Source organism: Megascapheus bottae, chromosome 6 (genome assembly GCF_031878675.1).
Source record: "Megascapheus bottae isolate mThoBot1 chromosome 6, mThoBot2.hap1, whole genome shotgun sequence".
Taxonomy (NCBI): domain Eukaryota; kingdom Metazoa; phylum Chordata; class Mammalia; order Rodentia; family Geomyidae; genus Megascapheus; species Megascapheus bottae.
In genome coordinates this window covers 68,032,303-68,059,714 of record NC_143514.1, presented here as the reverse complement: position 1 = coordinate 68,059,714, position 27,412 = coordinate 68,032,303, and the positions used below count along the sequence as shown (strand labels likewise).

Genomic DNA, 27,412 nt, shown 5'->3' with positions numbered 1-27,412 from the left:
TGCTTCCCCTTCCTCTTTTTTCACCATTACTGGAAGAACTGATCCATCCAAACAGATCCCAGGGAGAATGGTTAGAGGGAAATAACTAAATGACATAATGATATGATGTGGAACTATAGAGGCTTGGCACACCTTACATCTTTTTTTTTGGCTTTTAATTAATTAATTAATTTTGCCAGTCCTGGGTTTGAGCGCAGGGCCTGAGCACTGTCCTTGGACTTTCTCAAGGCTAGAGGTCTACCACTTGAGCCTCAGCACCACTTCTGGCTTTTTTTCCCCTATATTTGTGTTACCTAGGAATTGAACCTGGGTCTTCGTGCATGCTAGGCAAGCACTCTACCACTAGGCCAAACTCCTGGCCTTTAATTTATTTTTATGTGGTATCAAGGAACTGAAACCAGGGCATCATGCCACTAAGCCACATTCCAAGCCCCATCTTTTTTTTTTGGGGGGGGGAGCTTGGTCACAGGTCTTGAACTCAGGGTCTATGCACCTTGCCTTCTGGAGCTCTTTCCTCAAGACTAGTGCTCTATTATTTTAAGCCACAGCTCCACTTCCGGTTTCCTGGTAGTTAACCGGAGGTAAGTCTCACGGGGGCCAGGAGTTTGGCCTAGTGGTAGAGTGCTTGCCTAGCATGCATGAAGACTCAGGTTTGATTCCTCAGTACCGAATGCATAGAAAAAGCTGGAAGTGGTGCTGTGGCTCAAATGGTAGAGCTCTAGCCTTGAGAAAGCCCAAGGACAGCCAAGTGAGGTGGCTGACGCCTGTAATCTTAACTCTCAGGAGGCTGAGATCTGAGGATCTCAGTTCAAAGCCAGCCCAGGCATTAAAGTCCATGAGACTCTTATCTTCAATTAACCACTAGAAAACTGGAAGTGGTGCTGTGGCTCAAGGGGTAGGGCGATAACCTTGAGCTGAAGAGCTCAGGGACAGTGGCCAGGCCCAGAGTTCAAGCCCATGACAGATCCTTCCACCACCCCCTCCCCCACAAAAAAAGCCCTAGGCCCAAGGCCAGTACTCAAGTCCTTTAGTTTAACCCCAGGACTGGGGGGCAAAAAAAGTCTCATGGATTTTCTTGCCTGGGATGGCTTTAAACTGTGATTCTCCTATGTCAGCCTTCTGAGCAGCTAGGGATTACAGGTGTGAGCCACTAGCGCCCAGCTTGACACATTTCTTGGTAAATTCATCAACAAACATGTCTAGGTAGGCCAAGCAACAGGAAAATGGCAGGCAAACTCCTCATCTTCAGGACAAAGTGGTTGGCATCCTGAACATGTACACTTCTGGCCTTTAAGAGTCACTGCACCTAGGAGATGCTCCTATTTCAACAGGATGGCACCACAGAACAAAATAGCCCCTTGTACTGGGGTGGGGGGGAAGGAATGAAGGCACCCTCAGAGTCGACTTCCCTATAGAAAGAAAGGTTCATTTTCCCTCTCACCATCTTCTCCACTCTTTAAAACAAATCTCTTAATCCAAGAAGAATGAGTGTCAGAAGTGTCAAGATTTTGAAAAGTCAAGGTTTTCATGGTAGAGTTACTCCTAAAAGCGAGAACTCAACTCGTTCCTTTTTTTGCCCCTCGACACCCAGCACGGACTGGCATGGATCTTTGATAGCCAGTATGCAATGTATTTAGAGGAAAAGCCAGGTGGCAATTGTGCCAAGCAGTTGTGGTGACTTGGTTCTGAATGTCACAGAGGTCAAACAACAGGATAGGCATCAAACCAGGCTTACAAACCATTTCCCCGCTTTAAACCTCCCGTATGATTTGGTATTGGGAAATGGGGTCAGACTGACATCTCCTATGTCTCCACAGAGATATACAGCCTCCACAGTGGCAGAGCAACCTTTCCCACACTGACTTTGAGCTCTGCATTCAGCCCCTTGGCCAGCCTCTCTCCCAGACCTGACAAAGGCTGGCTGAGAAGTTGGTCTGTAATGTACAACTTCCCTGCCTGGCCCTTCCTATTCCCTCTAAATGACTGGCTCTTAGGCTTGACCTTCAATCCATGCTCCAGAGGCAAAGGGCTCCTTGGACCTCTTTCCTTCCTTCCTTTCCAATCTTTTTTTGAGACCCTTAGACACACTAATGTCTGGCAGAGTAAGGCACTAGAAGCCATGGATCTTTTCTTTTCTTTTTTTTTTCCCCCAGACCACTCCAGTCACCTCATTTAAATTGCTGAGTCTCTTGATTTATTTAGCAAATTTTAATCACCAGATGGCTGCACTTAAAAGTAGCTGATTAATGGTGGTATTGATCTAAACCCCACAGTCAAATTTCAAGGGGTGTGAAAGGTGCTATGCCAGACTGTTATCCCTAGGTCCTCAATCTCTTGAAAGAAGGCTACGGATAGTTAAAAAAAAAAAAAAAAAAGGTAGCACCTACCCAGAAGGCCCTAGTTTTTCTTTGGACTCCACAAATTCTTGTCCCATCTTCATTTTCTCCCACTCTTCCTTACGTGTCTTGATTTTACGTGGGTTTACATTTCCTCGATTTGGATTGTCTTTCTTTTCTTTCTATAATAAGAAGGAACAAAAAAGCCTTGGTAAAATATTTTCCAAAGTTCTTCATTAAAATTCCACCCATCTACCAGGATGCACAGTCAAGAGATGATTTGCCTAGACAACACATGGTAACAGCAGAATTTATAGAATTGCTGGGTTTAGAGTGACCTAGAGGCCATCTAATTCAAACCACCTCCTAGGCAAAACATTTGCTCAGTCCCACACTCAACACCTCTAGCGATGGGAAACCCGTTACCTCTCTGGGTAACTCTTTCACATCTTTGAACAGTTCTAATTGTTAGGAAGTAAGTAAACAGCTTTTTGTTATTTGCTCTGCCACAAAGTTTAGAGAGATGAAAAAGAATAATAGCTGTTGATATCTCGGGTAGTTAGAAGGAAATAGTTAAAAATAAAACAAAACAAAACCACTGAGGAATTTTCTAGCCCAGGCAGCTGCACTAGCCTCTGGCAGTCTCCTGGGTCTGCTGGCAGCCATGCTAATGGGATTGTGAGGTCAAAACTGGTAGTTCACATATAGCATCAGGAGCCTAAGTAGAAAAAAGTATCTCTACAACCCAGGCATATTCCCTTTCCTCCGCCCCAGGAGCACACTGTGCCACAGAACATGGTACTTGTCTCAGAACTGAGCGGCAAAAACGGTGGGAAGGGGACTAACCTTGCTGTGTCCAGCAGAGTCAGGTACAAATTGCAAGAGAAAAAAGTGGTGAACAGAAAAGTCTATTCATAAAACTCAGCCTGCATATACTCAATTGTTAATAGTGCTAGAGGAAACAAACACATTTTTGGTATGATTTATGGATTTGTGCTTTCATCTTAGTGGTGCTTGGTATGGACACTTTTTTTTTTTTTTTTAAGAGTTTCACCTGGTATTCTCCATGCAAGCAGTCACTTGGAATTACTTCACATAAGACTGGTTTCCTTTTTATCCCCCTCCACAAGCGTGCCTACTGATGTGTAGAACAGAGGCCCTCTTCCCCTCACCCTATGCTTTCTCTTCTCTTTCATGATATCCTTGGTGTCCTGCAGCATCTTCTCCCTCCAAAGATCAAAGAAGTACGAAGGGTTGGTGTAGAATTTGAGTGCCTCTTTTCCATCATCCCTGGGATAGAAATGAAGACAAGTAGCTGTCAGTAGACAGATGAGCTCTCAACCAAATCCAATATTCCAAACACCTACCAGTTAGCAGTTTTACAGCAAGGAATCAAGAAGTCATTCAAATCGATTGTGTATTTCTTCTCCCATACCCACATTTCAATGCCCTTGAGTGGCACCTCTCTACTTCTTAAGAACCTTGGTCTTCCTATCAATTCCTGATAGAGAAATCTGTATGATCAAGACAAGCACAGGCTATAGCAGCAGGGACGCTGATTGTTTCTAATGATTTGCATAGCCACAGTCTCTGAGGATATCTGGATATTCTGGCACCTGTGAGAGGGTTTTTGGCACTGGTTACTATTCCCAACAACTTCTCAAGACTCTCTAGAATGAATTATTGGCTTTCTAACCACCTGTGTAGTTTCATATATACTCAATATGTGTTTGTGTGACAGCTCTAATTTCTCTATGTGAAGATAAGCAGTGCATGGCACCTTCTTGCTCTCAACTAGAATAGGTTGGCATCCAATAACACCCCAACCACAAGGGGGCCTCATTGAGACCAAAAGACCAGCTGTTTCAAGACCACAAGAATTTTTTTCTGTTTGGTATCAGTCCTGAGGATTGAACTCGGGGCATGAGTACTGTCTCTTAGCTTTTTCACTAAAGGCTGGTGCTCTATCACTTAAGCCATAGTTCCACTTCCTACTCTTTGCTGGTTAAGTGGAGATAAGAGTCTCATGAACTTTTCTACCCAGGCTTCAAACTGTGATATCTCAGTCTGTTAAGTAGCTAGGATTGCAGACGTGAGCTGCTGGTGAGGCCAGAGAGTTGTTTTTTTTTTTTTTTTTTTTGCCAGTCCTGGGCTTGAGCTCAGGGCCTGAGCACTGTCCTTGGGCTTTCCTCAAGGCTAGTGTTCTACCCTGAGCCACCGCACCATTTCTGGCTTTTTCTATGTATGTGGTACCGAGGAATCGAACCCAGGTCTTCGTGCATGCTAGGCAGGCACTCTACCACTAGGCCAAACTCCCGGCCCCAAAGACCAGAGAGTTTTAATCACCACTTCTTAGTGGCTGTGACAGTAGCACAAAGTGAACTATTAAATGAATGCTATTTGCCAGACCCAGTGATCCTGGCTAGAATCCTCTACTTGGCATGGCATGGACAAGCCCCATGGACAAGGATCTCGAAGCATACACTAAAGGATGAATGCTAACATTCTGAACTGTAGAATTGGAACCTGGGCACAGTGGTGCACACTTGTAACTCCAGCCCTTGGGAATAGGAGGCAGGAAAATCTTGAGTTTAAGGCCAGACTAGACTATATAGTGAGGCCCTGTCTCAAAGAAAACCAAACAACTGAAAAGGCAATTCTATTTCTAGCTTTCTAAGCCTATCAAAATACAGAGAATTCACTTCTAAATCAAATACCAATGATTCTAAGCCTGGCATGGGTGCTGAGTTCTTCTATTCCAGTCTCAGAGATTGAGGTAAGAGGATCATGTGCTCAAGGCCAGCTTAAGTTACACAGTGAGACCCTGTCTCAAAAAAGAAAAAAAAAAAAATTCCCGGCCCATTATTTGCTTATGCTATCCTATCATATAAACACTGCTTCATACTCTTTCTAATATTATCAGTGATCCCTTCTGCCCATACTCTGCCCAAACACAAGTAGACTTAAGAATGGACCAGAGTCAGGGGCCGGGAGTTTGGCCTAGTGGTGGAGTGCTTGCCTAGCATGCACAAAGACCCAGGTTCGATTGCTCGGTACCACATACATAGAAAAAAGCTGGAAGTGGTGCTGAGGCTCAAGTGGTAGAGCTCTAGCCTTGAGAAAGTCCAAGGACAGTGCTCAGGCCCTGAGCTCAAGCCCAGGAATGGCAAAAAAAAAAAAAAAAAAAGAATGGACCAGAGTCAAAACTGACTTGCTATATTCACTAACCCCTTTGACAGACAAGAGATGAGCATAATTTCACGTAACAGTTGAAAAGAGCAGATGCCATGGACTTTGTGTATGTGTGAGAAGCTATCCAGCTCTTATTCCAGGCTCCCTGAATCAGAATGATGTCCTTGAATTTCACAGGGGTGCACACATGAACATTCCACTTTGTAGTATATCCATGTCTGATGGAAGACATTGTCCTTCAGCTATCTGTAATTACTTTTACCTGTTCCAAAGATATATATGGATATAAACAAGACAAATATTTGTTTTCTGCCCCTTGTCTGTGTTTCTGTGTGGAATGACAACACTACCACACTATGAGGGGAGAAGGCAAGGACTCTGAGCTGTCTTCAAGACTGCCTTCTTTTGTGAGTCCAGCTATAACAGGGAAGGAAATGTCAAAAGGATGTTCAAAACAAGGCAAATGACACTTTCTTGGAAGAATGCCAGTCGCTCTTTTTGGAAGGACCCCTCTGAGCTCAGAGCAGCCAGTCCATGAAGATGGTCCCACTAACACGTCCAAACATCTGGCAATCTAGTGGTTTCCAAGTTAGCAGGAGCCTTTCTAGAATGTTGCCCCTGGGATCCAGGCTGCAGGACTGCCTTGGAACAAAGGCCTTTTGGTTCTATAACTAAATTCTTTGGATGGAATCCAGGACGGACCTGGCTTTTACCAAATTAAACTCTTCAGCATGTAATGGTACAGGCAAGCCTTCAATATGTATTATACTCACTATGAATTTTAGGAGCCCAACAACCAAACAGTAAGTGACAACTGTTTATAGCATAAACCTAGATTCTGCTGCCACAAGCAACTTTGGGTAGACAGTAAGCTTTTGATACAATCTTCTGCTATAAACAATATCCTTACATATTTCAAGCAATTTTGTGTTATTAACTATAGGCCTCAAACAAGGAGAGCTAGCCAGTTACCTGTAAGGAGTAAGATTGTTGAGGGGGGGTGGGGTGTCACAGGTATTGTAGGTTTCCAACACAGGCACTGGGAGTGAGTTTCGATCAAAAAGCTTCTGGTCTTGAATGGTGGAGCTTCTGAAGGCTTTTCGAGTGTTGATTCCTTGTAGTGACACTGAGACAAGATGGAAGGTGTTAGAAAATGGACGACAGGCTATTTGAGCAAACACTGAGTCACACCAGCCAGAGCAGCCTCAGCTGCTGCATTTCTTGGCTGCGGCTGTCTGCAGCCAGTTTTTTTTTTTTTCCTCCCCCTCTGGGGAGGCCCCACGAGGCTGTCAGCAGCCCAGCCATTTCAGGACTAAACAGCATGAGGCAACACAAAGGTTTCCTATGTGGCCTGATCCAACAGGCCTCTCCTTCAGTGCAAAGAATATTCCAAGTACTTTTATGGTAGCAAAATAGGGCCAGGGGAAGGGAAACTTGAGGGCAGAGGAGTTGAGGAGTGGGAGAAAGGGAGTTTAAAGGGGTGTGGTAGAGCTCAAAAGGTTTCTTACATCACCCAGGCTTCTGTCATTTCAAGGCACAACTCTATAGGTCTAGGTGATTTCTCCTTTTCTTCTTTCTATACATCAGGGGGGAAAAACTCTAAAAAACTGCTCAGCAGAGCCTGCAAATGCCGAGCTCAGCTTCCTTACCTTCTTCTTCCTTGGGATCCAGCTGAGTGACTTTAACTTGTAGTCGGTCGACCCTTTCAGCAAGGGAGCTTACTCGGCAGGCAAAGGTGTTTGCCTGAGTAAAGAGCTCTCCAAAAATGTCCTCTGCATATTTACCTGGAAAGAGCAAAGGAACCAAGTCACTAGTACACAGAAGTGGTTTAAAGAGAACCAGTTACTGAAGATCCTGTTCCTCATCCCCAAATATACACATATATGCACATATACACACTCATGCACACATACATATATCTCCTTTAAGATAAAATCTACATAGCTTGGACAGTCTGCATTTGTTCTATACCTCAAATCAGGCTGAATAAAATCAGGCTAAAAATTCACCCTGAAAGAACAGAAAGTATTGTCTACACATCTGCCCACGGTTCTCAGTCACTTGCTCTTATTATTCTATAAAGCACCTTGTAAATGGTATGGAAGACAGACCGAGAGTTAAGGGAACCTACTAGGTATTCAAAACTAATATGATAAACAGTAAGCTACTCCCTCAATAGAGCTTCAAAACTCCATGAAACAACCAGGCATGGCCGTGCACACCTATAATTCAAGCTACTTGGGAGGCAGAAGCTGGAGGATTTCAAATTCAAGGTCAGCCTAGGCAAAAGTAGTGAAGGCATCATCTAAAACCAAATACAAATTACAGGGCTAGGGTATACAGTAATTCAATCACAGTACTCAAAAAACAAAAAGTTCACTCAAGGGCTGGGAGTTTGGCCTAGTGGTAGAGTGCTTGCCTAGCATGCACAAAGACCCAGGTTTGATTCCTCGGTACCACATATGCAGCAAAAAGCCAGAAGTGGTGCTGTGGCTCAAGTGGTAGAACCCTGGCCTTGAGAAAATCCAGGGACAGTGCTCAGGCCCTGAGACCAAGCCCAGGACTGGCCAAAAAAAAAAAAAAAAAAAAAGGTTCACTCAACAACTAATATGAACTAGGGGCCACAGGCTGTGAATTTATCAATATCCCTCAAGAGGAAAATATGTGTGTGTGTAAAACTTTTTCTAAAGAAAGAAAAGGTTACTTTATGTCTAGAACCAATAACTTTCAAAGTATCTGTTCTAACTTACAATTCTCATATCTATGCCTAGGGTACAAGTGAAAAACAACATACCAGTGGTCTTTTCCCAATAAATGAATATATATACTATATATATGTATATATATATATATTTTCCTTTTTTGGGGGGGTGGATGGGTCATGGGGCTTGAACTCTGAGCTTGGGCACTGTCTCTGAGCTCTTCAGCTCAAGACTTTCGCCCTACCCTTGAGTCAAGCCCCCACTTCTGTTTTCTAGAAGTTAATTGGAGATAAGAGTCTCATATTCTTTAATGCCCCGGCTGGCTTTTGAACTGTGATCCTCAGATCTCAGCCTCCTGAGTAGCTAAGATTACAGATGTGAGCCACCTCGCCAGAGTTCCCAGAACTCTTCTTTTTTTGGGGGGGGGGCGCCAGGTAATGGGGCTTGAACTCAGTCTGGGCTGACTCAGAGCTCTCCAGCACAAGGCTATCGCCCTACCTCTGGGACTGGGCGCTGTCCCCGAGCTCTTCAGCTCAAGGCAACCACCCTACTCTTGAGCCATTTTCTAGAGGTTAATTGGAGACAAGAGTCTCAGGTCCTTTTTTTTTTTTTTTTTTTTTTTTTTTTTTTTTTGCCAGTCCTGGGCTTGGACTCAGGGCCTGAGCACTGTCCTTGGACTTTCTCAAGGCTAGAGCTCTTCCACTTGAGCCTCAGCACCACTTCTGGTGTTTTTTTTTTTTTTTTTTTTCTATGTATGTGGTACCGAGGAATCGAACCTGGGTCCTCGTGCATGCTGGGCAAGCACTTTAACCACTAGGCCAAACTCCCAGCCCCGTCTCAGGTCCTTTTGTGTTGGGCTGGCTTTCAACCTTGATCCTCAGATCTCAACCTCCAGAGTAACTAGGATTACAGGAATGAGCCACCACCTGGCTGCCAAAACTTTTTTCTAAAAACCAAAATATTAGCCAGGCAAGGTGGCTCACACCTGTAATCCTAGCTACTGAGCAATTTCCTAGCATGGCAACCTAAAGTGTGAAACATAATTTCGCTATACTTAGGGAAAATAAGAATACTGAGGGGCCAGGAGTGTGGCCAAGTGGTAGAGTACTTGCCTAGCATGCATAACGATTTGTGTTCAATTCCTCGGTACCACATACACAGAAAAAGCCACAAATGGTGCTGTGACTCAAGTGGTAGAGCTCTAGCCTCGAGAAAGCCCAAGGACGATGCTCAGGCCCTGAGTTCAAGCCTAGGACTGCTTCCCCCGCCCCCCACCACAAAATAATACTGAGCCAGGAGTGTGGCCTAGTGGTAGAGTACTTTCCTAGCATGCACAAAGCTCTGGGTTGGATTCCTTGCTACCACAGGAAGTGGTGCTGTGGCTCAAGTGGTAGAGCTCTAGCCTTGTGAAAGCTCAAAGTCAGTGCCTAAGCACTGAGTTCAAGCCCCAGGACAGGACTCCAAAAAACAGAAAGAAAAAAAAAGGCAAAATAGCCAGGCACAGTGGCTCACACCTGTAATCCTAGCTACTCAGGAGGCTGAGATTTGAGGATCATGGTTCAAAGCCAGCACTAAAGTCTGTGAGATTCTTATATCCAATTAATCACTAGAAAACTGGAAGTGGTGCTGTGGCTCAAGAGAATAGGGTGGTAGCCTTGAGCTGAAGAGCTCAGGGATAGTATCCAGGTCCAGAGTTCAAGCTCCACAACCAACCAAAAATTTAAAAAAAAATTACAAAATGTGTTATCATGGAGGAGCCATGGCTATGGAATTTTTAGCTTTATGTTTTATCTATTCCATAATCACAGTTTCATGGTTAGAAAAAGCAGTTCTAGCTAGAGTACAATGCACAAGGCCAAGGTCTGAAGCACACAGGAGCCACTTCTGAAGCTTTCTTTGCTAGCTGAAATCCTAGTTATCTTTCTAGGCTCAGTTCAAATGTAACCTCTTCTCAGAAGCCTTCCTTTATTCTGTCCCTATGGGTGCTCCTCTTCCCACAGAAACTATCCCTTCTTCCTCCATATTTTTTATACTGACAACACGGAACATCAGGCACAAATCATTCAATAAACATTTATTTAGTTTTTACTGGGTTCCAGGTATTATATAGATACTGAAGCTCAAGGACAACATGAGTCTTGCTTTCAAAAAATTTTTAATTTAGTATAAGAAACTGCTAATTTGCAATGATATCTGGTAGGTAATAATATAGGCATGTAATTGGAGTTCATAGGAATACTTCAAAAGAAGTCTTATTTAAAAATTGTAAAATGAGAGCCAGGATATGGCTCAAGGGGTACAGTATCTGCCTAGCAAATGTGAGGCCCTGAGTTAAAACCTTCATACAAGGGGCCAGGAGCACAGCCTAGTGGTGGAATGCTTGGCTAGAATACATGAAGTCCTGGGTTTGATTCCTCAGTACCACATACACAGAAAAAGTTGCAAGTGGTGCTGTGGCTCAAGTGGCAGAGCACTCCAAGGGATGGGAGGAGGGAAATGGGGACAAAAACTTAAGAAGGGATATCAATGTATGAGAAGTAATATACCCTCTATCTGACGAATACAACTGTAACCCTTCTATACAATATTGAAAACAAAAAAAAAATGTGTCCAAAGACTGTGCCCAGGCCCTGAACAGGTTCAAGCCCCAGGACTGGCAAAACAAAACAAAACAAAACAAAAACCTCCATACCACCAAAAAAGGGGGAAAGGCTTACTGGTAAAGTGTTTATCTAGCACACATGAATTCCTGGGTTGGATTCCTCAATATCACATAAACATAAAAAGCCAGAAGTGGTGCTGAGGCTCAAGTGGTAGAGCTCTAGCCTTGAGAAAGTCCAAGGACAGTGCTCAGGCCCTGAGCTTAAGCCCAGGACTGGCAAAAAAAAAAACATAAAAAGCTAGAAGTGGTGCTATGGCACAAGTGGTAGAGTACTAACCTTAAGAAAAAGAAACTCAGGAACAGTGCCCAGGCCCTGACTCAAGCTCCAGGATTGGCAAAGAAGAAAACAGAACAAAATCACAACAAAAATCTCATGAAAAAGGTTACAACATGGGAGAAGAAAAATGGCACACACAAAAAAATGAAGACACTATGGAAAGGAAGGCAAGTCTTACATGCCAGGTCAAGGAACTTAAGATTATTCCAGTGCTGAACAGGGGAGACAAAGAGATATGTATTCTGATTTTACTGTTATCGAGATGGTCATGGTGGCACGTAACTACAGTCTAGTTACTCAGGAAGCTGTGACAGGAGAATAACACACCCAAAGAGTGAAGGAGTTAATGAACAAACAAAATTGACTGGCTGGGATATAGCTAAAAATTCCTGAGTTTATTCACCACTAATACAAATAAAAACAACAACAACAACAACAAAAACCCTTGAAAATTACATGTTATGGCTAGGAGCTAGTTCATGCCTTCAATCAGTTACTCAGGAGGCTGAAATCTGAGGATAGGGTTTGAAGCCAGCCTGGGCAGGAAAACCCATGAAAATACATGAGATCCTTATTGCCAATCAGCAGAAAACCAGAAATAGTGCTGTGGTTCAAAGTGGTAGAGCACTAGTCTTGAGCAAAAGAGACAGAGACAGCGTCCAGGCCCTGAGCTCAAGCCCCATAATTGACCAAAAAAGGGAGAGAGAGGGAGAGAGGGAGGGAAGGAAGGAGGAAGGGAAAGGGAGGGAGAGGGAGAGAGAGGGAGGGGGGGACAGAGAGAGGACGGGGGGACAGAGAGAGAGACACAGAGAGACACACAGAGAGAGAGAGAGAGAGAGAGAGAGAGAGAGAGAGAGAGAGAGAGAGAGACAGAGACAGAGACAGAGACAGAGACAGAGACAGAGAGAGCTGAGGGTACGATGCTATAGTGTCTACCTAGAACAAGGTCTTGAGCTCAAACCCACTACTGTCCCCCGAAAGAATCCTTAATGAAGTTTAAATTTTCATTTTGGTGACTGGGGTATGGGCGAGAAGGGCACATGCTTAGCATGTATGTATGTACTAGTGTCAGGCTTAAGTCCCAATACCAAAAAATTAGACAGACAGATGGACAGCTTAGACAAATAAACCAGTAGTGGCGGTGTCTCTTTGGGAACATTATTCCATGGTTCTGAGCTTTCATTTCTTCATCTAGAAAGCGGGAAAAGCATTTCCTACTATCATAGGATTATTGAGAAGACTAAAGGAGATCATGTCAAGATCCCATAAAAACTTGGCACAAAGCAGACAATCAACAAATCTAAGTTCTCTTCTCGCCCCCTCCCCATTGTCTCCTCAAGAATTATTTATTTCTTTCTCCTTTGGTAGATAATGAGCTCCAGGAAGGCAGAGACCATTTCTTCTCATCCTGTATCTTCTCCTCAGTATACAGCACAGGAAATATGCCCATTATATGTTTACTGGATGGATAAAAGGTCAGTCAGCTTCATACTGTCAGGAAATCTTGTTCCTTAGGCAAAGGATCTCCCTGGCCCATGCTGAGATCAGCTTCCTGAAGATAGGAATGGTCTGGTCTCAAGTGGGAGAATGCACAATGGCATCCATCAACACTATTTTAGAAAAGCACCTCAGAGAAGCCTAACTCCTGCTGGGTGGGAATAAGGACGATCATTAGCTACACGTTCTTTGTCCTATGGAGAAGGGAGCAGTGTGTGATTGACTTCCAGCCATTTGGCCTTCTCTGGGTGACAGAAGCAGAAATGATGCTTTTAAGAAGCGGTTCAGCTCTCTGCAGCTTTCATGTGCTTCCCTGTCAGCTGCACTGCCGTTGCGCTGCTGTCAATGTTCCTTTGTATGAGACAGGCACTGGCAGGGTTTCATTTCTTTGTGACGCCCCTTCCAGGTTTCCCTAAGCCCTGGATCAACTGAGATGGTCCCTGAGCTAGGTGCAGGCTTAGGAACCCCAGACTCCATATATCATCTGCTTGCAAAGCTCACACAGCTCTGGCTCCTCATGCTCCTATTTTAAAGACAGGGCCTATTACTATCTAGGGGAATGCATGCTTTCTTGATATTCTACTGTTTCTTTTTTCTTTTCCTTTTTTTTTTTTTGCCAGTCCTGGGCTTGAACTCGGGGGCTGAGCACTGTCCTTGGGCTTTTTCCTCAAGGGCTAGCTCTCTGCCACTTGAGCCACAGCACCACTTCTGGCTTTTCTATGTATATAGTACTGAGGAATCGAACCCTGGTCTTTGTGCATGCTATGCAGGCACTCTACCACTAGGCCAAACTTCCAGCCCTATTCCACTGTTTTTACTAAGGGCTATGATGAGATAGGACAGGTGAATGTCTGAAATAATTCACACCAAGATACCTTTGCTAAAGAAGATGACTAGGACAGAAGTTTGACAGAGGTGCTTATGGGAAGTGGGGTACAGTAAATGAATAGAGAGCCAGTCCAAGCATTCGACCCTCCTAGACCTCAGCTTCCAGCAAAAGTCATCCTGATTTCAGAATGAAATCCAAACCATATGCATGTACCCTACTCAATGCAGTCTCATCATTCATGCCAATTAAAACCATCATTGGATTTCCCTCATCTCCAGAAAATGCTGGGCTCACCCTCACATCTCCCTTCTAGAGAAGAAAGGAAGGCTCCAGCACTAATTGTGTCACTGTGTGTTCCTGAAGCTTGCAAAATTCCCAATGCCCCTGAGATTGAAGAAATAAGCTATACCCTGAACTTGGACCGGGGACTTGCTGTACAATTAAACAAGTACCATGCTGGATGAGTCCGCCAGAATATCTGAGTGCATGTTTGCATACCTTCTCTTTGGGAAGAAAGTGGGGAGGGGTAATGGGTAGATAAAGACTATTGGCACATTTGAGGCTTCCACAGAGTCAGGCTGCATGGAACAGCTCATGTAATTACAGGCACATTCTCCAACCCAAGACAGTGCTTGTGGAACCTCCCACTTTATACAGAGAATTCTGCTCTGTCATTCCATCTGCAGCTTTCACTGCAGCTCTTCCTGCCACCCTTCCTACAGATTTCTTTTGAAGCAGGTGGAGGGGAAGGTGGAAGAAACCTACACGGCAGTGGTAAATGAGGCAAGGGTAGAGGGGAAGCCTCAGTACCAAAAAAGGAGGCTCTCTTTGGAAAGGAGGATGGGCTACACTTTTCACATTACCTAGGGAAGGCAGATGGAGAAGAAATAGGAAATGGGAGAAGGAAACTAAATAAAGAGCACCAACGACCCCTGAGGGCAAGGCACAGGCTCTCGGAGGCACTCACTCAGGCTGCCCAGCTGTCGGATGACATTTGCCAGGGTGATGTTGGTCACGCATTCCAGCTCGTTGCTTCTAACGCTAGGCAACGTCTGACGGCACAGGTGCCTTGGCTCGATGTTCCTCGTTACTAACGGCATGGTGGACCTGCTTCAGGCAATGTTCTGAATGATGAAAAACAACCTAAAAAAGAAATAACAGGAAAGTATTACTCAACCACAAATTCCAGGCACACTGAGGCTGTGTGTGTCTTTTGTTTTTGTTTTTTAAGCTGACTCTGATCTAAAACAGCTTTCCTTTCCTTCTTTTCTTTCCTCCTTCCCTTCTCCCCTGCTTCTCTCTCCTTCCTTCCCTCCTATCTTTCTTCCTTCTTTGTTTTGAGGACAAGATCTTCTCCAAAATGACTTACAACTTCCAATCCTCTTGTCTGGGCCTCCCGTAAGCTGCCATTATAAAAGTGTAGCATTGTGCCTATCTTTACAACAGCTTTCCAAAAAAAGAAGCCGGCAGGCAGGGTGGCGCACATCTGTAATCTTAGCTACTCAGGAGGCTGAGATCTGAGGATCAAGGTTCAAAGCCAGCCTGGGCACAAAAGGGCTCCTATCTCCGATTTAACCTCAAGAAATCAGGAAGTGGGACTCGGCTCAAGGGTAGGGCGGTAGCATTGAGGTGAAAAGCTCAGGGACTGTGCCCAGGCCAAGTTCAAGCGCCATGACCCACAAAGAAAAAGAAAAAGAAAAACCCAGAAGTGGTGCTATAGCTTAAGTGGTAGAGCACTACACTTGAGGAAAGCCCAAGGATAGTGCTCAGGCCCTGAGTTCAATCCCCAGGACTGGCCAAAAAAAAAAAAAAAAAGAGAGAGAAAAAGAAATCTTTCCTCCTCTTTTTCTTTTCTTTTTTAAGGCCCTCAATAATACTTGCTATAGAAGTTTAGACAACCTAAACTGGTAACTGCTCGCTAAGGTATACAGGCAGCACGAAAACGTAAAAGTGCAAACCACTGCTCCAGCCAACAAGAGTACCCAAAGGCAAGGAGGTGTCCATTCAGCAGGCCTTGGATCATAAAGAACCTATCCTTGGGGTATCCATAACCAAGACAAATCAGACTCTAGACCACCAACTGTAAGGATCAAAAAAGACCTCCTCTCATCTAATAATTTCTACAATGAAATCAAGCTGCCAACAGTAATTCTGGTGATCTACATATGGACATAACTTCTCCAGTTCTTCCTGGGTGGATAACTGTCACTATATAACTACATCCTAGCTGCCAACATCTATTAACACTACCCAAGTTAAGTCTGTAAATTGACACAATGAAAGAATATCAAGGAAAACTAAACATGCTCAGTAGGTCCAACCTGATGCTGTGCTGATTCCCTAGTTTTTCTCATCTACCCAGCAGCAAATTTTCCCTCTCAGACTCCCTTTCTCCCTCCCATCCTGTTCCATACACCTGGGCCAAAGAACTTTAGAGACAGCAGGAAGTGTCTGGAGCAGATCCGGAAACCTTCCAGTTACTGTGTCTTATCCTGGCAGCTGAGCCCCTTTCCCTAGGAAATCCCCTAGCACTTCAGGCTCATGCTATGCTAAACCATTGTTTCAGATTTAGATTACCAAATGCTTCATTTTGCCAGTTTAGGAGGAGGTTTTATTTTTTATTTATTTATTTTTTTGCCAGTTCTGGGCTTGGGCTCAGGGCTTGAGCACTGTCCTTGGAGTTTCTCAAGGCTAGAGCTCTACCACTTGAGCCTTAGCACCACTTCTGGCTTTTTGTTATGTATGTGGTACCGAGGAATCGAACTCGGGTCTTCGTGCATGCTAGGTAAGCACTCTACCACTAGGCCAAACTCCCGCCCCTAGGAGGAGGTTTTAATTTCAAGAAAATGGCACACTGGATTGGTCCTGTGTACATAGACTATGAAACAGTAACAACAAACAAAAATCTAAAATGGTCTAATGGTAAAATGACAAAATTCATTTCAAATGAAAAGACAAGGCCTTAAAAGGTAACATATCTAAGCACCCAATAAAAGAAGATAAAAAGGGTTACTTACATCAAATCTTAAAACACCAGCTCACTATCAAAGTTGATTGTGCATACAAAACGCTTAACCCAGACAAATCATCACAGATCCAACGAATTGGGAACCAACATATTGTCCAGCCAAAAGAAAAGAAAAGAAAAAAAAAGTCCTTTGGGCTCAAAGAGGGAAAAGAACCCTTTGGAACAGACTGCTCCAAGTTATGGACACTGATCTGCCACAGTAAAAATAAAACAGGAAGCCAGCAGCTTGGGGAACAAGATTTCCTGTCACCAACAGCAACAGCCCAAGAACCAAGAGAATCAGCTGTTTGCTTGCAAATATGAGCCTCCCTTTAATAGTTACTGTGTGGCAGCTGTGCCTATCTTTGGGGTGCAGAGGTGTTTCCTGAATACTTGCCTACTGTCTTAGGAAATGACCTCCATTCTATTTCTCTGCTAAGTTCCTTCTTTGACTCAAGGTTTTTTGACTCAACAGGTTTTTTAAGTCCAAACTCCAGACTATCCAGTTCAGCACTTTTTCTTCTTTTACTTATTATAAAGAAAGAGTATCAGGGCCGGGAGTTTGGCCTAGTGGTGGAGTGTTTGCCTAGCATACATGAAGACCTGGGTTTGATTTCTCAGTACCACATACATAGAAAACGCTGGCTAAGTGGTAGAGTTCTAGCCTTAAGAAAGCTCAAGGACAGTGCTCAGCCCCTGAGGTCAAGCCCTATGACTGGCAAAAAAAAATAATAATAATAATTATATACATATATATATTTATAGTTTTTTTTTTTTAAAGAGCACCAGGTAGAAGAATGTAGAAAAGGAAAGGCAAGTACAAAAACCTCAAAGGGAGTTGGGCTAGGTGGCTACTCAGGAAAGCCAGCCCAGGCACTAAAGAACCTGAGACTCTTATCTCCAATTAACCACTAGAAAATCGGAAGTGGAGCTACAGGCTCAAAGAGTAGGGCGGTAGCCTAGAGCTGAAGAGCTTAGGGACAACACCCAGGCCCAGAAACAAACAAACCAACAAAACAAAACAAAAAATTTGCAGGTAGTAGGATAAACTGATAAAACTTTCTTGAGAATAAAATAGGGGCAGGAAATTACAAAAGAGTGAGGAAATATGGACTGTAGTTCAAAGCCAGCCTGCACAGGAAAGTCCATGAGACTCTTATCTCCAACTAATCACCAGAAAGCCAGAAGTAGTTAAGTGTCTCAGAGTGGTAGAAAGCTAGCCTTGAGCAAAAGAGTTGAGGAACTGCACCCAGACCCTGAGTTCAAACCCCACCATGGACAAAATGGATGAGGAATTAAGGACAAAGAAGTGAGAAGCTGGATACCGGTGCTTCATGCCTGCAAATCCTAGCTACTCAGGAGGCTGAAAGCTGAAGATCAATGTTCAAAGCCAGTCCGTGAGACTGTTCAAAAAAAGTCCGTGAGACTCTTTATCTCCAATTAACCACCAGAAAACCAGAAGTGGCACTGTGGTTCAATGTAGTAGTAGATGGCTAGCCTGGACAGCACCCAGGCCCAGAGTTCAAGCCCCACAATCACCACCCCCCCCAAAAAAAAATAAGGACATGACAATCTTACAGGAAACAAAAAGGAAACCCAACAATCAAAAGGCCATGTTTTCCCAGCATACTGGTGGCTCAAGCCTATAATCCTAGCTACTCCTGAGACTAAGGATCACAGTTTGAAGCCAGCCCAGGCAGGAAAACAGGAAAGTGTGTGAGATTCCTATTTCCACCTAACCACCAGAAAGTTGAAAGTACAGGTGTGACTCAAGTAGTAGAGCACCTGGCCTGAGCAAAAAATGCTCAGTGACAGCATCCAAGCCCTGAGTTCAGTATACACACACACACCAAAGGCTTCTTCAATGACTCTGATTCTCACTTAAAAACAAGGTTACGGTCTGTGGAGAGGAAAATGAGATAGCTAAGATGGGCTGACGTGCTGTCTTCCCTGGTATGTCTACGTACGTTGCTCTATTTTTTCTTTAAAAAAAAATTACTATCGGGCCAGGAGTTTGGCCTAGTGGTAGAGTGCTTGCCTAGCATGCACGAAGATCCGGGTTCGATTCCTAGGTACCACATACTTAGAAAAAAGTCGGAAGTGGTGCTAAGGCTTAAGTGGTAGAGCTCTAGCCTTAAGAAAAAAATCTAAGGACAGTGCTCAGGCCCTGAGCTTAAGCCCAGGAATGGCAAAAAAAAAAAAAAAAAAAAAAATTACTATCGTCTTTACTATGCTCACTTTATGCTCACTTGTCTGTCCTGAATTCTTCTCTTGCCAGACGAAAGGACAGAGGTCAACTTAACTGTCCTAACTTCCTTGTAACATATTTGGTGCATTGGCCAAGAAGTTAGGGATTAAGTATGCCTTTTTCTGATTAAGTCCCTATATTAACAAATAAACTAGGTATGGTGGTTCACACATAATGATTGCCACATGGAGTTAGATGTATGAAATCTGAGCAGATTTGCTTTAGTTTTTGCACAACAGATATACATGATTTGAACTATAATGGTTACTTAGGCTGGGATGTAGTTCAGTGGCCAAGTGCTTGCCTAGCAAATGTAATGTCCTGGATTTGATCCCCAGTACCAAAAAAGGAAAGACCAACTCTCTCTCCCTCTCTCTCCCTTCCTCTCTCCCACCCTCCCTCTCTCCCACCCTCCACCCCCCCTCTCTCGTTACAATAGTAACCTGACTATGAAAGTCCTACATTCTATAAAGATAAACTTAGAAATGGCAAAAAGAAGCTAGCTACTCAGGAGACTGAGATTTGAGGATCTGGGTTCAAAGTCAGCCCAGGCAATACAAATCCAAGAGGCTCTTATCTTCAATTAATTACTAGAAAATGGGAAGTGGGGCTGTGACTCAAGGGTAGGGTGGCAGCCTTGAGCTGAAGAGCTCAGGGGCAGCACCCAGGCCATAGTTCAAGCCCCATGACCCCCACCCGCACCCCCAAAAAGAAAAAAGAAATGACAAAAAGATTGCCAGTCTCTTAACTCTCAATTTAATTTCAAGCTGTTTCAACACATACATTGTGGAGCTGAGATGCATTTGGGTGATCTTGGGCAATTTTCTTATAGGCATTGAGTAATATGACATATGTAAAATACCCTCAGGCCAAACATGGTGGTACTTGCCTATAAGCTTAGCACTCAAGAGACCAAGGCAGGAGATTCCAGATTGGGGATTAGGGCCAGTTTTGGCAATTAAGTGAGATACTGTCTCCAAACAATAAAAGTAATTAATTAATAAAAATAATAGCAAAAAGTGATCTGCAGATGGGCACTGGTGGCTCATGCCTGTAATGCTAACTACTCAGGATGCTGAGATCTGAAGATCAAGGTTCAAAGCCAGTCCAGGCACAAAAGGACCTGAGACTTATCTCCAATTAACCTCTAGAAAACAGGAAGTGGGGCTAGGTTCAAGGGTAGGGTGGTAGACTTGAACTGAAGAGCTCAGGGACAGCACCCAGGCTGAGTTCAAGCCCCATGACCCACCAAAATAAATAAATAAATAAATAAATAAATAAATAAATAGCAACAACAAAAAACCCTCTGTAGAGATGGTTGTTTTTGTAATTCAGTGAAAATAAGCAAAGCTTCCTAGAGAACCAATTCAATTCATTGATTTTAAAAAAATAGAAATTCTGATCCTCCTGCCTCTGCCATCATGGTGCTAAGATTCCAGAATAACTATGTCTGGCTATCACTGATAAATATTTAAATTTGTAAAAACTGTAGAACACTGGATGCTGAGGGGCCACGGAATTAAGGAAGTATAGGGTAAAGTTTGCATTTTAGACAAGTCATTCTATGAGAAGGGTAGAAGTTACATTGGGACAGGAGAAGGCCAACTGGGATACTTCACAGGCTGAGAGGAAGAACAAAATTAGAAAGGTTCATCATATCACAGCTAGCACATACAAACCAAGCAGACCTGAGAGGCTGCAAGAGCAACCCAGCCCTTCAGACCCACCTGTTTCACTCCCTCCTTAAAGCCTTAAAGCCTGATATACTTATGTTCGCCAAGTTTTGTTTTTTTTTTTTTTTTTTGCTAGTCTTGGGCTTAAGCTCAGGGCCTGAGCACTGTTCTTGGACTTTTTCAAGGCTAGAGCTCTACCACGGAGCCTCAGCACTATTTCTGGCTTTTTTTCTACATATATGGTACCAAGGAATCGAACCCGGGTCTTCGTGCATGCTAGGCAAGCACGCTACCATTAGGCCAAACTCCTGGCCCGCCAAGTTTTTTTTAATATATGTTTTCTTAATAAAAGTGTCAGGAAAATAGCTAATTGCTAGTGCTTGTGACAAAAATGAAAAATGAAGAGAATCAAGAAAGTAGTAGTTTATAGGGGAAAAAAGTTATGATGGACTAGGGATGTAGTAATAGAACACTTGTTTAACATCAACAGGGTTCTAGGTTCAACTGAGTATATACTTGGGTATACACACACATACAGAGAGTTATGGGCATATAAAGAGTAGAACACTTGTCATTATAGAATCAGCTGGATTCCAACTGGACACCTGACACTTCTCCCCACTGGCTAGTGTTTTACCACCTGAGCCAGGCCTCCTACCAATGATGGCCTCCAGCAAATATCTTTAATTAGGGAAAGCATGTAATAGAGTAATATTTGCTTATTTGAAGATTTGAGATTTTATCTTGGGAGATGTTACAGAGAAGAGGAACTAAATTAGAACTGTTGAAAAAATAAAATAAAGTCATAGATAGGGAAGTAATAGTCCTTTTAAACTAGAGCTTCCCAAAGTAGGATTCATTCATCCTCTCTCTCTCTCTCTCTCTCTCTCTCCCTCCCTCCCTCCTTTCTTTTTTTGGTGTTAGTCCTGGTACTTGAACTCAGGGTCTGGGAGCGTCCCCTGAGCATTTTTGCTCAAGGCTAGGACTTTTATCACTTGAGCCACAATTCCACTTCCAGCTTTTTTTCTGGTTAAATGGAGAAAATAATCTCAGGGGTTGAGAAATGTATTTTAGTGGTAGAGTGCTTCCCTAGCATACATAAAGCCCTGGGTTCAATTCCTCAGTACCACATAAACAGAAAAACTCAGAAGTGGCACTGTGGCTCAAGAGGTAGAGTGTGCTAGCCTTAAGCAAAAGAAGCCCAGGGAGGTCTGGGAGTTTGGCCTAGTGGTTAAAGTGCTTGCCTAGCATGCATGAAGACTCGGGTTCGATTCCTCGGTACCACATATATAGAAAAAAGCTGGAAGTGGTGCTGAGGCTCAAGTGGTAGAGCTCTAGCCTTGAGAAAGTCCAAGGACAGTGCTCAGGCCCTGAGCTCAAGCCCAAGACTGGCAAAAAAAAAAAAAAAGAAGCCCAGACAGTGCTCAGGCCCTGAATTCAAGGCCCAGGACTGGCCAAAAAAGAAAAAAAATCTCAGGGACTTTCCTGCCTGGGCTTGCTCTGAACCGTAATTCTCAGATCTCAGCCTCCAGAAGAGCTATAATTACAGGTGTGAGCCACTAGCGCCTGGAATGGGTTCTCTTTAGATCAAGTTATGGGATTCCTCGATCTCTGCATGACCAACTATCGGCCATATTGAAGGAAAAAATTCCTAGAGTTTAAGAAGTATTGGGCTTAGAACTTGGAATGTGGGTCAGTGGTAGAGCCCCTGCCCGGTACATGCTAGATGGATTCCCAGCCCCGCACTGCATGTTCGTGCCAGTTATATTGTGAGAGGGAAACTGTAAGAAGCTCTCTCAGGGACCCCTCCAACAATGAGACTGTTAAGTGTGCAGAATGAGAGTTACCACTGAACATTTATATGCCACATTTGGTAAATAGTCAAAGGGAGACTGACTACTTTCTGAACTGCCACAATCCTAGTTCATTCAGTGCCTTGGAGAGAGGGGGGTGAAGTGGGGAGGAGGCACTCATTTTTACCTCATACTTTGAACCTTTTACTAGCACAGAAGAGAGATGACTATTTATTCTGGCAATGATATTTATCATTACTGTTCATGACAAATAAGTGATGCTGCATTGAGAACCATGGTCACTGTAGATTTCTATGGGTCACATCCCAAATACCAAGTATGAATGAGCTGTGGCAGTAACTATCACACAATAGAAATGCTTCTAAAGGCAGTTCCTCTTTGAAATACCCTCAAAATGCTGACCAGCAGTAGCAGGGGATGAGACCATGTGAGGATGTTGTATTTGTGGCAATTAGGACTTCTGCTTTCACTTCAGCACTTCCCATAGTTGTACAGTTAATGATATTTTGAAAGTAAGTGTATAAAAAGTTTACTTTACAGTTCCCTCTTTGAAGAGGTAAAACGTCTTTCTGCTTAAAATTACAAGTATGTATTCCAACAGAGGGTGATAATTAACAGCTATTATAGGGGATTAAAGGGCCTGGCATGATGGTGAATATATCTGTAATCCCAGCACTGAGGAAAGTAAGGCAGGAGGATCATGAATTTGAATTTGGGTTACATAGTAAGGCCTTGTCTAAAAAATAATAATAATAAAAATAAAAAAGGCAAGGCATTGGTACCTCACATGTGTAATCATAGCTACACAGGAGGCTGAGATCTGGAGGATTTCCTTTTTTTTTTCTTCTTGCCAGTCCTGGGGCTTGAACTCATGGCTTTGGTACTGTCCTTGAGCTTTCTCAAGGCTAGCATTCTACCACTTGAGATACAGCGCCACTCCCAGCTTTTTCTGCCTATGTGGTACTGAGGAATGGAACCTAGAGCTTCATGCATGCTAGCCAACTCAACCACTAAGCCACACTCCTGGCCCCAAAGATTTGTTTGAAGCCAGCTATGCAGAAAAATCTTCAAAACTCCATCTTCAAAACAACCAGTAAAAAACAGCAGCATGGATCAAGTGGCAGAGCAATGTTTAACCCAATTTAAACCCCAGTACTGGCTAAACAAGTAAACAGCTAAATTATGTTTCTCTTTAGTTAGTGCTGGGGTTTAAATTCAGGGCCTCTGCTACTTGAACCACACCTCTAGCCTTCCTCCTGAGGCTGACAAGACCATGTAGCTGAGAGGACAGATGTGTTTCACAACGCCTAGCTATTTAGATGGAGTCTTGCTAGCTCCTCACCCCCTCTGCTGGCTAGCCTTGAACAGGGATCCAGTTAGATCCACCTCTGAGTAGCAAAAATTACAAATATAAGTCATCACTCCTAGCCTGCATTCAAAAATATTTACTGAAAATGTGTATTAATTGTACAAAGGGGTTTCATATATGTAATGTACTCTGATCAAATTCATTCCCTACCAACTGACTTTAAAATGACAGCTAACACACAGTCTTCCTATAATCTAAGCTGGCACTAAGAATGATTTTACTATTCAGCACAGCAGTTCTTGCTACTGTGCAGCATCTAAGAAGGAATGCTTCATTATAGGATTGAGTACCCATCCACTTCCTGTTAAAACTCCTCCACTTCCTGTTAAAATACAAAGACTAAACTGCCAAATACAACCACTTTCTATAAACACAGGAATTACTAACAAATCAGTTTAGATCACTAAGATAATGTGCAGCAGAGCTAACAGGACAGAAATGGAGCTCCTAGGGTGGGCGGAGACAGCATGTGACAATGAGAACAGCAACAACAAAATCCCCAACTTACTTACAATCTAAAACCAGGAGAAATGTTGTTTTATAAAGGAATGACATTAAGCCCACACTGGCCTATATGCTAGATCCAATCAACCTAAGGACCATCACTGTCTTACGTGGCTTTGGAATGGTAACCCAGGAAACAGGATTTCCAAACCTCAGTATCTTACTGGTTGACTCCTTGAGTGCTCTGAACATTTCTCAAGGACCATTCATCCACATCTGGTAATCCCTGAACTCTCCATTATCTTTGGGAGGTAATTCCATCTTTTGTTCTTACCTTTATTGCTCGTTAGGCTCTAATCACAGCTTTGCTCTGATTAGACTGCTTTCGCCTTCAAAATAGACTTTTTCTAGTATCAAAAATAGACTTTTTCTAGTATTCAAAAGAAAATACATTTAGTTGGGCACTGGTGGCTCATGCCTATAATCCTAGCCACACACAGGAGGCTGAGATCTATGGATCATCTTTCAAAGCCAGCCTGGCACACAAGTCCCCAAGATTCTTATTAACCACCAGAAAACCGGAAGTGGCCCTGTGGCTCCAAGTGGTGGAACAAGCGGAACAGCCCAGGGACAGCGCCCAGGCCCAGAGTTCAAGCCCTACAACTGACCAAAAAAACCTGCAAATTAGAAACCTGGACTTTAATTCTTAGTCTAATGCTGACTGGTAATTGGGGATAAAATTACTGATAGGCCCTATACCCTATAGTTCAGCCATTATCTAGACTTAGGAAAGGCTTGAGAGATGCTATTTGGAACTGCCATTTTGTTTATAAAGTAATATCAACTCTGAAAAGAAGTTTGCTCATATAAAATATTCCTTTTCTTCCTTTCTTTGTGTGTGTGTGTGTGGGGGGGTGTGGGTGTGTGCATGTACATGTGTGCTCATGCTGGTACAGGGGCTTTAATTTGGGGTCTGGCCACTGTCCCTTAGTTTTTCTGTTCAAGGCTGGTGCTTTATCACTTGAGCCACCTATCTACTTCTGGCTTTTTGATAATTAATTGGAGATTAATTATCTCACTGGTTTCAAATTCTTTTTTATCTTTATTTTTTTGCGAGTCCTGGGCTTTAGCTCAGGACCTGAGCACTGTCATTGGGTTTTCTCAAGGCTAAAATCCTACCACTTGAGCCACAGCACCACATCTGGCTTTTTCTGTGTATGTGGTACCAAGGAATCAAACCTGGGTCTTTGTGCATACTAAGCAAACACTCTACCATTAGGACAAACTCCTAGCCCATTTTTTTTTTATTTAGAGAATATTAGTTTCTGTATTCAAACCCACGTAGATAAGACCTTATCCTTTTTTTTTTTTTTGCCAGTCCTGGGCTTGAGCTCAGGGCCTGAGCACTGTCCTTGGACTTTCTCAAGGCTAGAGCTCTACCACTTGAACCTCAGCACCACTTCTGGCTTTTTTCTATGTATGTGGTACCGAGGAATCGAACCCGGGTCTTCATACATGCTAGGCAAGCACTTTAACCACTAGGCCAAACTCCCGGCCCTCCCTGAGCTTCTTTTGCTCAAGGCTAGCACTCTACCACGTGAGCCAGAGCACCACACTTCCATGGTTTTCTGTTTATGTGGTACTGAGGAATTCAACCCAGGGCTTCATACATGCTACACAAGCACTCTAATATACAGCACATTCCCAGCCCTGGCTTCAAATCTTAACCTCCTATGCAGCTAGGATTACAGGGATGACCCACTGGTGCCCAGATTAAAATATTTCTTGTATTGAACTGGGCACTGGTGGCTCATGCCTGTAATTCTAGCTACTACTCAGGAGACTGAGATCTAAGGATCACAGCCAGGTTGGACAAGAAAATACAAGAGACTGAAAAAATATATATATATACATGTATATACGTATATACGTGTATATATATACATGTACATATATACATGTATATATATACATATATTTTTTTCCCATCAAAGTACATCTTAACCCAATTTCCTGTTAAATCCGCTTAAATTCCACAGTCTAAGCCAGGCTTGATAGCTCATGCCTGTAATTCTAGCTACTCAGAAGGCTGAGATCGGATGATCAAGGTTCAAAGCCAACTAAGGCACAAAAGGACCTGAGACTCTTATCTCCAATTAACCTCTAGAAAACAGGAAATGGGACTTGGCTCCAGGGTAGAGCAGTAGCCTTGAGCTGAAGAGCTCAGGGACAGCGCCCAGGCCAAGTTCAAGCCCCATGACCCACAAAAAAAAAAAAAAAATTCCACAGTCTACAATGTTATTACTAAAAATTTTCAGATACAAATATGAAATTCATTTTTACTTTCCCAATCTAAAGTCATTTTCTAGTGATACTCAACTCATTAAAACAGTATGATTTGAAGTATTTCAAGCTACCCATTATCTAAATAGGCTTTCTTTTACCTTGGTTAAGTAAATATAGATTGAGTACTTTGATTCATAAATGGGGAAATCTTATTCCCAACATTTATAGGCACTAGATTTCTTTCAGACATAGCCATCAATTGAACATTAAAGAGGAAGATAACATTAAAAAAAAAAAAAAAAAAACAAACCTGCCGGGAGTTTGGCCTAGTGGTAGAGTACTTGCCTAGCATGCACGAAAACCCAGGTTTAATTCCTCGGTACCACATACCTAGAAAAAAAGCCAGGAACAGTGCTGTGGCTCAAGCAGTAGAGCTCTAGCCTAGAGAAAGTCTAAGGACAATGCTCAAGCCCTAGCCCAAGCCCAGGACTGGCAAAAACAAAACAAAACAAAAAACCTGCTCTAAAAAGCCAACACCTAGCCAGGCACTGGTGGCTCAAGCCTAGCTACTCAGGAGGCTGAGATCTGAGGATCACAGTTCAAAGCCAGCCTAGGCACAAAAGAACCTGAGACTCATCTCCAATTAACCTCTAGAAAGCAGAAGTGGGGCTTGGCTCAAGGGTAGGGCGGTAGTCTTAAACTGAAGAGCTCAGGACAGCACTCAGGCTGAGTTCAAGCCCCATGACCCCCCCCCCCAAAAAAAGTTACAGACTGGGGCCACGAGTTTGGCCTAGTGGTAGAGTGCTTGCCTAGCATGCACAAAGACCCGGGTTCAATTCCTCCGTACCCCCACATACATAGCAAAAAGCCGGAAGTGGTGCTGAGGCTCAAGTGGTAGAGCTCTAGCCTTGAGAAAGTCCAAGGACAGTGCTCAAGCCCTGAGCCCAAGCCCAGGACTGGCAAAAAAAAAAAAAAAAAAAAAAAGTTACAGACCTCTGCAAATCATTTGAAAGAATTATTAATATATATCAATAACTAAAATAAGCCTCAACAAAGTATATTTTGTATTCAAATGT

At 43.3% G+C, this 27,412-nt stretch overlaps 1 protein-coding gene across 1 annotated transcript in view; it reads right to left on the bottom strand.

The window, feature by feature from the left end:
• The window catches only part of Wasf2 (WASP family member 2), a 73,576-nt gene that overhangs the window by 6,065 nt on the left and 40,099 nt on the right, over window positions 1-27,412 (bottom strand). The window contains exons 2-6 of the mRNA XM_090335470.1: window positions 14,463-14,638; window positions 7,178-7,312; window positions 6,501-6,654; window positions 3,509-3,626; window positions 2,388-2,518 (exon numbers count right to left, since the gene is read on the bottom strand). Coding sequence (XP_090191596.1) covers window positions 2,388-2,518; window positions 3,509-3,626; window positions 6,501-6,654; window positions 7,178-7,312; window positions 14,463-14,595 — 671 coding nt within the window. The 5' untranslated portion in view covers window positions 14,596-14,638. The remainder of the gene's footprint in view (window positions 1-2,387; window positions 2,519-3,508; window positions 3,627-6,500; window positions 6,655-7,177; window positions 7,313-14,462; window positions 14,639-27,412) is intronic.